This window comes from Camelus ferus, chromosome 9 (assembly GCF_009834535.1).
Source record: "Camelus ferus isolate YT-003-E chromosome 9, BCGSAC_Cfer_1.0, whole genome shotgun sequence".
Classification (NCBI taxonomy): domain Eukaryota; kingdom Metazoa; phylum Chordata; class Mammalia; order Artiodactyla; family Camelidae; genus Camelus; species Camelus ferus.
This window is the reverse complement of record NC_045704.1, coordinates 12,884,436-12,895,545: the sequence shown is the minus strand read 5'-3', so window position 1 is coordinate 12,895,545 and position 11,110 is coordinate 12,884,436. Positions and strand designations below refer to the sequence as shown.

Sequence of the window (11,110 nt, the reverse complement as noted above, 5' to 3'; positions counted from 1 at the left end):
CTGGCTGGCTGGAGTGCCTCTGTCTTGCGGCGTGCGGGGGGCTCAGGGGATGGCATAGACAAAGGGTCTAGAACGAGAAGGTGGCTTTTCTGGAGCCCTGGGAGGTGGTTGGTCTGGGATCATTATATCTTTTAGGTCTTGCTGTGTAACGATTAGCCCACCCACCCCACAACTCAGTGACTTAAACATTTATCATCATAGGGTTTCTGACCATCCAGGAGTTTGGGAGCAGGTTAGTGGGATGGTATAGGCTCAAGGCTCTCTTGTGAGGGTGCAGTCGCCATGAGTTTGACCGGAGTTACAGAAGCTACTTCTAAGGTGGCTCACTTGTGTGGCTGTTGGCTGGAACCTCTGTTCCTTGCCATGTGGACTTTGCCGTAGGGTGGCTTGAGTGTCTTCAAGACTTGGCAGCTGGCTTTCCCCAGAGTGAATGATTGAAAGGAGAGAGCAAAGAGGAAGCCACACGATCTCGGACACTGCGCTGTTGCTTCTGCCACATTGCTCATTAGACAAGGGTCTTTATGCCCAGCACACCCAGGGAGAGGGAGATCAAGCTCTACTCTATGAAGGGAAAAGTATAAAAATTTTTGGATTTTGTTTGGTTTTTGTTTTTGGTGGCAGGAGGTGATTAGGTTTACTTATTTATTTATTCTTAGAGGAAGTACTGGGTATTGAACCGAGGTCCTCGTGCATGCTAAGCATGTGCTCTACCACTGGGCTGTACCCCCACCCCTGGATGTATTTTTTAAACGAGGGCAGGCAGTGACAGTTGTCAGAGTTGACCAGCTTTCTCTGGGCTCCCTGAAGTAAGCTTGAAGGTTGGTCTCTGTTCTTGAACCTGAAACCATGTATAAGGTCACAAGTGGACTGGCCTTTTAGACGTTGGCCTGCAGAGTTGAGGGTGGATTCCTGTATTCTCATACCTTCTTGGGGTCCCCCAAGAGCTTGTAGACTCTTTGGCTGTTTCTCAGATATGCTGAGTCAGAACCCACTTTTTAATATCCTGGGAGGATTCTAATACACGTTCAAGTTGGAGGAACAGTGTTCTAGAACAAGCGTGTTGAAAATTGGAGGTCAACTGGCAATCTACTAGAACCTAGCTTATAAGGTAGCGAGTAAGCCATTGTCATTCTAGAGGCTGGGTACATTCTCCAGAGTAGCCCACTGGTATTCTGGAACTCTGGAGTTGGCACTGAGGATGACTGGTCAGTGAATAAAGAATCAACATGATATTAAAGATGAACATTCTAGATTCTTATAGGCAAAACTGAAGAAGAACCCCCTGTTCTAGAACCTCAGATATTGCCTAGACCATCACCAGTGTTATTGATTCTAGAGCCCTGGTTTTCTAGAACAAAGAACTGACAGTAGCATTTGAGGACCACAGTAGAGTAAATGATAGACCATTTGCTTTGTAGAATCATGGAGTTGAGGATGGGTCATTAGTGTCCTTGAACTGTGGCTTGTGGCACCTCAGTGCAGCCTGTGGAGAGGGAATGGCACAGGCAAGGTTCTGGACAAGGATGTCAAATTGGGGCCAAAGTTTCCAGTATTGTCCCAGGTTAGAGCTCCAGGATTGAAAGTGAATGGAGTGTTCAGAAGGTGGCCCATGGGGGTAGTATCATCCCTCTGGGGACAGAATAACCTTGCAGCTGGCCTTTGGTATTCAACTGCCCAATTGGAGTCCCAGCCCCAGCACTACCCAGATAGTGGATAGTTGGATAGTAGCCTCTGTCCTCAGCTTTGTCATCTGTACAATGGGCTTTTGTCAAGATGTAGGAGAATAATTTGAAGCACTCTTCAGCCCTTGGCACCTGTTACATAGCAGGAGACCCTGAGAGACCTGGTGGAGGGTCAAGAGATGGCAAGAAGGGACGAGAGACAGAGGACGACAAACACGGATAAAGAGAGGGACATTAAAACCCCGAGAGACTTAGAATTATTGACAAGGTTTGCCAAGCTCAGCGGAGGGCAGGAACCAGAGACTCACAGGCACACATACCTAGGCAGATGCCAACTAGGCCATCGCGGCCTCTTCACTGTTGTCTGATGAGCTTTGCAATGGTGGTGGCTGGGAACCTTCCAAAAATGGTCTACCAGTTGTCATGTGGGTTTGTCCGTGTGCCTTTTTTAGGGGCAGGCGGTAGCTTTGGTCACCTTCTAAGAGTGCATCTTGGTTTTCTGAGAAACGGGATTTTCCAGCCACAAACTTAGCCCCATCAAACGATGCAGGAAAGACTCAGACGTTCTGTTAGTGCATGTTGACGGGGAGACCCCAGGGGGAACTTGGCCCAGGACCCCCCTGGTTCCTGTAGAGAGCTCACCCCTGGCTAGGGCTTCGGTGAGGGTGTCAGATCTTGTCTGGGAACTGACAGAAACATCCCCCTATCCCACCGGGGAGGGCCCCCTTGAGCAGAGGTTCTGCGGGGAGGGAGGGTGAACACTGCAGCACAATACATCTGAGCCATGCTTATTCCCAGAGCGGAAGGTTGAACCCAGGCCAAGGATTCTGTGATAATGAAACCCGGAAAGGGATATTTAGCTAATCATTGTTCTCATCTGGAATACAGAGCGACATTCATGGTTCTGGGGCAGAACAGTAGGGCCTCGGTCATTGCTACTGAGCTCTTAGTATGTCCCAGGCACTGCTCTCATTCTCCATTGGCAGAATGACTCCTAAAGCCTGGTAATGGCCCGGAGGAGGCCAGAAATTATGGATTGGGGTATAGTGTATCCTGGGAGACCCAGAGGGGGAAACAGGTCGGTGAGGGCAGCTGGCCCTGGGAAGTAGCTCTGTGGTCACCCCCACTTTACAGATGAGAAGAGTAAGCATCACTTGCCTGAAGGCACTTGACTGGGAGTGGGTAGAACTGGGTTTGAACCCAGGCAGTCTGCTGCCAGAGGCCACCCAGGGCCATAATCTACTGTAGAACTGGGAAGAGGGTTCCAGGGTGGGTGTGAAGGGAGCATTTTGGGATGGGTTCCAGAGATTCGTTGAGACTTAGCAGATGTAGTGGTGGGGGGAGCAGATCATTGGCTGGTGACAGGTGTCAGGTGAAGGCCGAAGTTCCAGGGCATGGGGATATCTCAGTTGAGATTTCTGACCTGGTGTGTTGAGTAGGTGTTGGAGTTCAAAAATGGCCTGTCACAGGGTTTGGGAGGGTGTAGCTCAGTGGTAGAGCGTGTGCTTAGCATGCATGAGGTCTTGAGTTCAATACCCAGTACCTCCATCAAAAGAAGAAAAAAAAGGCCTGTTGGCCTGGGACATGGTGAGTGGTGGTTACCAGTTCTGGCCCCAGTCTTCCAGGTGAGCAAATAAAGTATGGAATTGAGGGTCCTGGGTTCCCAAACTGAAGTGTGTTGTCATCTTATCTGCAGTGGCCTTAAGGTGACCCACACTCAGCCCCTCCCAGGAGAGAGGTTTGCAGGGTGTATGTCCATACTGGCCTCAAATTGGATTCAGGGGTTAGAGGCCAGCCCAACAGGGAACTTTCAAGAACTGAGAACTTGCCAACCTGCTGCTTATACACCATTTGGCCCATCTGTCCCTTCTGCAGCTAAAAGGCCTTTCTCAATATACATTAGAGGCAATAGGCAGGTGGACAGGATTTGTAGCAGTTGCTTCCTGCCTCCAGGATCCCAAAACCTCCTGGAATACCAATGTCTGACAGACCTTTCTGCAATGAGAGTGTGATCTGTTTGCCTGTGAGGGTATCCACTAAGCTACATAGGAGTATTGGAGCTCCTGAAATATGGCGAGAATGACTGAGGAACTGAGCTTTAAATTTTTATTTAAATTAAATCTAGCCACATATAGCTTCTGGCTACCTTACTGAACGGTGCAGTTGTAGAACTTTCCAGAAAAAAAAATTTTTTTTCCAGATGTTAATCCTCATCCCAACAAAATGCCCACAGAAACCGAACAGGGTAGACTCGCCCTGTTGAAAGGGAAGTGGGGGTCCAGATGCCTGGCTAGGGTTGTTCTGTATGTCCCCTGGCCCTTCCTCAAGCAGAGGGTTCTAGATCCGATGCTTCTAGGTGGAGCAAGACTTTAGCATGCGCGTGCGTGTGTGTGCGCGCGCCTGTGCGCACATGCCCTGAGATCACCCACCTCCCCTGCCCTTTTCCCTTTTTAAAAAGCACCTCCTGACGTTGGCAGTGACCTTTATTTCTCTGGGGGAGGGGAGTTATATACAGCAGTGACCTGGATGCCCGGGAGTCCTTACCCAGGGGCTCAGGGTTGGGGAAAGAGGCGTCGGCAGAAGGCACAGAGTGGTGATGGCCCGGAGGAGGCCAGGAATTACTGGTGGGGATGTAGTGTATCCTGGGAGACCCAGATGGGGAAACAAGCTCTGCGAGGGCAGCTGGTCCCGAGATCGTGCCGGTTGCTCCTCTCACGCCCCTACAGGAGGACGCAGGGGCAGCCCCCATCCTTCTTCCTGGGGGCGCTGGGGGGACTGGGCGGGAGCTCTTGTTCCTGGTACTTCCTGTGGGAAAAGGCTGGTGATTTGGGACCGCGGGGACAGGTGAGGTTGGGTGGGAAGCAGGTGAGGACGACAGGAAGGGGGCTCAGCTCACCGGACTGCCCGCACCAGCTGCTCGAAGGCCTCATCCACGTTGAGGCGCAGTTTGGCCGACGCCTCAAAGTAGGCCACATGGTGGGAGGCGCTGAAGGCGGAGGCTTCCGATCGGGGAACCTGGGGGAGGGACACAAGGAAGAGTCAGGTCCCTACACTCAGGACGGGTCCTGGAGAGGTGAGAGGAACACAGACATACTGTACTCTAACAGGGGTTACATACTGTGGGGGCTCAAGTGAAGAGGGAAATTCCAGGGAGATCATGGAGATGCCAAGGGGGCTGGCTGGATGCCATCTAAGTAAGGAGTCAGGGAAGGCTCCACAGACCTTGGCAAATAACTGAGTTGCCGGGCAGAGAAGTCAGGATGTTCCCAGCAGGGGCCCCAGTAAAGTTCCAAAGGCTGGAAATCCCCAAAGGCTTAATCTGAAAAATGAGTTCTATGTGGAAATCACATAGTCTGTGTGGACAGGGAAGTGGTGAGAGCAGATGAAGGAAGGGAGAAGAGCATGGTTGACATCAAGGGCCAGGTGGCAGAGCTGGGGTGCTGGGGAGCCATGGGAAGGCTGGGAGCTGGAGAGGGGCAACAGGAGGCGGGGTTGACCAGAGGGGAGAAACAGGAAGCTGGGCGAGGGTCCAGGTGGCATCAAGAGGAGGGGACGGGACAGAAAGTTGGGGCTGGTTGATCATGGGGGAGGTGCTGTTTTTTCCATCCAGCCACCCCTCCTGAGAACTCGCTGTGTGCAATGCTGGGGACTTGGGGGCAACACATCTAGTGGGGTGTATGACAGTGGACCTCGGGAGCCTGACGTGCGGAGATGCAGGTGAGCACCAGAAGGAGCCTCCCAGACAGATGGGGTGGGGATGGGATTGGGGGGGTGGTCCCAGACCTGGCGTTGTGTCTCCAGATCTGCCTTGTTCCCGACTAACACGATGGGGAAGTCATCTCGGTCCTTGACTCTGAGGATCTGTGTGAAGAGCTTGCTCACCTCGTTGAAACTGCAGATGAAGCCAGAGGTGTGAGATCCAGCCAGCCACTCAGACCCAGTCCCCTCTGCTTCCTTTGCTCCACTGCCTGCAACCACTCTCACCTCTGCCGGTCATTAATGGCAAACACCAGCAGGAAGCCGTGGCCCGCGCGCATGTACTGCTCCCTCATGGCACCAAACTCCTCCTGGCCTGCGGTGTCCAGGACTGCAGGGTGGGGGAAGGGATGCCCATGGGGACAAGGCACCCACCAGCCACCCCCATGAGCCCTCAGCCTCGCCACCATCCTCCCCCACCATCTCCCCTGCTGCCCTCACTGTCAAGCCGGGCCGGGACGCCATCCACTGTGCAGATCTTCGTGTAGGAGTCTTCAATAGTGGGATCGTAGTCAGACACGAAGTAGGACTGGTGAGATCGGGAGAGGACACCATCATTGCAGTGTCCCAGCAGAGATGATGGAGCCCCGCCTCTAGGCCCTGCCTTTCTCAGCCTCCCTCTTTCTGGGTCTTTTTCTCTCTTTGGATCTGTCTCTGTCTGGGTCTTTGTCCCTTCCTCCAACCCTCCCCAGTCTCCTCTCTCTGGGTGTCTCCTGGTCTTCTCTCTTTTTCTGGCATAAAGTACATTTCCCATATTGTGATTACATTCTGGCTGTGTGGCATTGAACAAATCACTTCCCCTCTCTGAACCTCGGTTTTCTCATTTGGAAAATGATAAAAATAGCACTGTGGTGAATCCAGTGTTTGTGAGATTCAGGGAGAACCCCTATTAAGCAATTAACATATCACCTGGGCATAGTGGGTGCTCAGTTACTGGGAGCTGTTGTTGTCCTGTCTATAGCTCTCCCTCCTCCTTTTCCTCTTCCCTCTTTTTTTATTCTTCCCCCTTTTCTCCTCCTCCTCCCCCTCCTCCTCCTTCTCCTCTGGCAGCTTCCAGTGTCTCCTCCCAGGGGAAGGTCCTGGTTCCAATCCGGCTGCGGAGAAGCTGCCCCGCCTGCAGGCTGAGCCCCTCCCTTCCTGCCTGGGTCCTGCCCGCCTCCAGCCAGGCCTTGGGCCAGCTCTGGGTCTGCCCCTGGGTGCAAGGGGCCCAGGATAGGGGCCTTTCTCTACACAGACAGGGCCTCCCATGCAGGTGCTGGCTGGGGTCTCTTGAGGGATCTGGAGCCCTGGGGGCCTCTGTGGCATTTTAGGAGCAGATATCTTTCTAGGGTTTTTCTTAGGTGGGAGGGTTTCCCTTGGGAATGGGCTGGAAGTTTCCCGGGCAGGGGTGGATTTTCAGGAGAGAAGGGGTGATGTAGCAGCTGGGGGTCTGAAGGCTGCATCCTGCCTGTTGGGGTGGGGGCACTTGTCCTGGAGGGAGGGTGTAGGGACCTACCCCTGGGGGATTAGGGCTGTGTCTGCAGAGTACATCAGGAGCAGCTCGGGTGAGATCTGCAGGCTCGGGCTCACTTGGGAGGTTAGTCATAGAATATAGGTGCATGTCTAGAAAGTCTTAGAGACCCTAAGATGCATTTAAGAGATCAGAGAAACTCCCAAGGAACTTGTCTTTCTAGGGATGTCGAGAATCTGGGGACTTCTTCCATGGAGATGATTTGGGGGCTAGCCAGAGTTTCTGAGGGGCTCAGGGGATTGGAGTGGAGGAAAACTCAAGGTGGAGAAGTGGTTGGTTTTCCCTGGAAGAGGGTGTGGGTGTGGGTCTGGCAGAGGGGGTATCCCCAGAACTTGGGGTCTTAAGAGTTCTCTAGAATGGCCAAGGGGCAAGGTCTTTTTAAAATCTCTGGTCTGAGGGTGACTCTCTCAGGACTGGGTGGTCCCAGGTGGGCCTCAGGGGCAAAGTCTGGGCATAATTTCTAGTTTCTGGGGGAGGTCCCTGAAGGGGCTAAGCATCCAGACTGAGGGAATCTCCAGGGCATTGGGCACAGGTATTCTCCGGGTTAGGTTCTGGGTGGCTCAGAGGGGAAGCTGGGGCCTGGAATTTGGGGGAGATGGGCTCTTGGTGGGGGGAGGTGGCATCTAGAGGGGTGGGGGCCAATAAGAGTGCTTAGGGTCTGAATGGAGTGACTCGTCTGGATTTAGGATGCTCCCTGGAGGCACCCAGGGTCAGGTTAGCAGGAAAGTGGGGTTTTGGGTACTGGAGGTAGGGGTGGTGGGTCTCAGGATACAAGTACAGGAGGAATGCCCCTCATGTAGGGGGGTGGAGGCCCTAGGGGTTCAGGGTCCCAAATTAGGGGATTTTTTTTAAGATTACAAGGCCTCATAGGAAGGTCTTAGTGATAGATCGAGGGGTAATCTGAGTTTCAGGGATCCCCCAAAGGGCTCAGTTCTAGGTCCCGGGGGCACCCCCCCGGGTGAGGGCCCGCTACCTGGATGAACTGGATGGTCAGCGCGCTCTTGCCCACGCCGCCGCCGCCCACGACCACCAGCTTGTGTGTCTCGCTGGGTGGGGGGTCCCCGGGCCCCGGCCCCCCGCCCCGGGGCCGCCCCCGCCCCGTCCCGGACGCCGCCCCGCTGCTCATGTCGCCACCGCTGCTGCTGCTGCCGCTACCGCCTGAGGGGGAACCGGGAGGGGCCTAGGGGCGGGCCACGCTAATAAGGCTACTGCATAATCATAAGCTCCAGCAAGAAGGGCTCGAGTCTCGGGACACTTGAGGAGGCAAGGCCGGGGAAGAGGAGGAGCTATGCTAATAAGGGCAGGGAAACAGCTTTCTCCGAGAAGGGGAATTCCGAACGAGGGCGGTGACATGCTAATAAGAGAACTGTGCTCACCTCGAGCGGCGCCACGCGCTCTCGGAGGGCGGGTCACCTGGGGGCGGAGATATGCTAATAAGAGCTTTCCTTCTCTTGGGAAGCTCGTTCGGGGCAGGGCTATGCAAATAAGGAGCCCTGTGATGCAGTTTCTCAGGGCACCATCCCAGAGGCCTTGTTCTAGCCAGGCGGGGCTTCGCGGACTCGCGTGCGGCCGTATATAGGCGCGCTCTGAGGAAGGGGCAAGTCCTGAGGGGAAGCTCAGTCTCCGTCCTGGGATCCTAGCCAAGCTCCCGACCTGGGCATCTGGGCTGGATGCTGGAGGTTCCGCCCGCTAAGGGACCCAGGCTTCCGGTTCGCGCTGTCCCAGCCAAGCGGAAGACAGAGTGGGAGGGGAGATGGGGCCTTGGAGGGGGACCGCGGGTAATCGGGCAGGGAGGGGCCGTGAGATCATTGCATTCCTAATCCATGAGCCGGCTCGCCCAAGCCGGGACGCTTGGGTTATGAAGGGTCTAGGGTCAAGATTTCTGGGTCTTGAAGGAGGAGGAAGTTGAAGGCACAGACCCTTGGGTCCCTAGGAAATAATAGGGCTGGAGGTTTGGACTCCTGGGTTCCGGGAAGGAGGAGAACTGGGGGGTCCTCACTACTAGGTTCGGCAAAGGGAGCTGAGGGCTCGGACTCTTGGGTCCAGGCGTTGAAGAGGCTGGGGACCCAAAATTCTGGATCCGAGGGAATTGGGGTGGGGAACCCGAACACTTGTGTCAGTGTAAGATACGAGCTTGAGACCAGTCTGAGAAAGGACTGAGGGCCCGATTCCTGGATCTAAGAGGAAGGAGGGTTCGGACTTCTGAGTCCCAAGGAAGAGGGAAATGTGAGTCCAGACTCCTCTGCTCTGAGTGAGAGGAATTAGAATTCGGATTTTTCTGTCCTAAATGAGGAGGAAGCTACAGAGCTGGGTCCTTGGTTCTAAATAAAGAGAGAACTTGGGTATTGGGATTCTGGGATCCCCAGAATGTGGGCGGGACAACTCGCAGCCAGTCCGGCCTTTGCCGTCCACTCCGCGGAACTACAACTCCCTTGTATCTGGCACGCTGAGCGCTCTTTCCGTCACTTCCTCTTCTGCCGCTCTTTCCGCGCGCGTGCGGGGCACTATGGGGCCTAATCGCGGGCTACCGCAACCCGCCCATTTCACTCCTCACCCTCCACTCGCTCTACCCGCGCGGCGGAGGCGACGCGCAGACTACGCCTCCCGGCGTGCGTCGCGCGCACCCTGCCCACGTGCCCCGTTGACTGCTGGGAAACTGAGTCCGAAGCCTTCCCACTAGCCTTCACGGCACCGTGCTCGGTACTTGAAGTCCCGGCAAGCTCGGCGGCGTTTTAACTCCGCCTCTCTCCTCCCTCTGCTCGCGAGTCCCGCCCCAGCCTGCCCCGCCCCGCGCCGGGGCCGGAGCCGCAGCCCGAGCGGCGGGGTAAGATGGCGGCGGCGGTCCGGGCCGCGGGGTTCGGGCCTATTGGGGTGGGCGGGGCGGAGTCGGGTCGCTACTTGTCCCGGGGTCCTCCCGACACGCCGCGGGGCTTGGAGGGCTTAGCGGGGCGGCCTCGAGCCCGGTAGCGGCGGCGGAGCCTGGGGCCGACCCGGGGGGCCTTCTCAAGGCCCCGGGACGCGTCTGTGGTGCCGGGGGGCGTCTGTGGGGCGTCCCTGAGAGGACGAGGGGCGTCCACAGGGCCTGGACCGAGGCTGAAGTCTTCCCTCTATCATATAGTTGGCTTGAATCATTTTTGTAGGCACTGTTGATCGTCTTTATGGGCTGACCGGAGGCTAGGGTCTGTTTAGAGGGTTCTGGGGCCATCTTGAGATCTTGAGATATGTCCCAGGGGTGAAGGAGATCTGCAAGAGCTGGGGAGTATCTGCAGAGCCAACTATAGCGCCTGGGGTATGTCTGTTAGGGCTGGGAAGTGTCTACATGGGCTGACCTGAGGATGCGGCTCACCTCCATGCGTCTGGGACCGTTTAGTTGGGTCTGGAGGAACTGTTCCAGGGCTAGGAAGTCTTTTATAGCTACCCAGAAGAGTGGGATGTACCCACTAGGGGAGGGGGCAAATATTGAGATGTGCTGAGAGGCCTGGATGGGTCACCATCTGTCTGGGGACTGTCTAATCTGTGTGACAGGAGGCTGGGCGACAGTTAGAAGGACCTGGAACCATCTAGGTGGCTTGAAGTGTGACTGCAAGAGTGCACTCTCTTATGCCTGGAGCAAATTCAGATGCCTTTGGGGACTGGATAATTGTGTGGAGAATAAAACAAAGGAGAGTGTTGGAAGATTTGTCCAGCTCAAAAGTACCTGCCTTTTAGAGAGTAATTCGAATGCAAAATGTTTAAAACCTCTGCATGGCCCTGAGGCTACAGAGAGAGTTAGAATTAGTCCACATTCGTCTGGGAAAGTCTATAGGATCATCTAGACTCATCTAGTGCAGCGTTTTTCAAACACTTTTGACCTTGATCTACAGTGAGAAATACATTTTTCATTGAGACCTGGGGTATACCATCAGATGAATTTAACTAATGCTCAAGTCCCATTAAATAATATTTCCATTTACTTGTAATGTGTTGTGAAGAATCTTCTACTGTGTTCGATTTGCTTTTATGACAAGCTGTGTGAAGCACTGAACTGCTATCAGACTGTAGTTTGGGAAGCTGGTCTAGAGGGACCTGGAGAGTCTGCAGAGCCTTCTCACATCTAAAAGATCTGAGGAGCTGAGGGTGTGTCTGCAAAGCCTGGGGCATGTGTCAAGAAGCTAGGCAGGAT

At 54.7% G+C, this 11,110-nt stretch overlaps 1 protein-coding gene across 1 annotated transcript; it reads right to left on the bottom strand.

Annotated features, from left to right (window-relative positions):
* Window positions 1-4,147: 4,147 nt before the first annotated feature.
* On the bottom strand, window positions 4,148-8,120 carry RRAS (RAS related). The gene is made up of 6 exons (XM_032485512.1): window positions 7,922-8,120; window positions 5,880-5,967; window positions 5,667-5,769; window positions 5,466-5,574; window positions 4,579-4,697; window positions 4,148-4,487 (listed from the first exon to the last, which is right to left on the bottom strand). The coding sequence occupies exons 1-6, from the start codon at window positions 8,072-8,074 to the stop codon at window positions 4,403-4,405; spliced, it is 657 nt and encodes a 218-aa protein (XP_032341403.1). The 5' UTR covers window positions 8,075-8,120; the 3' UTR covers window positions 4,148-4,402.
* Window positions 8,121-11,110: the final 2,990 nt, after the last annotated feature.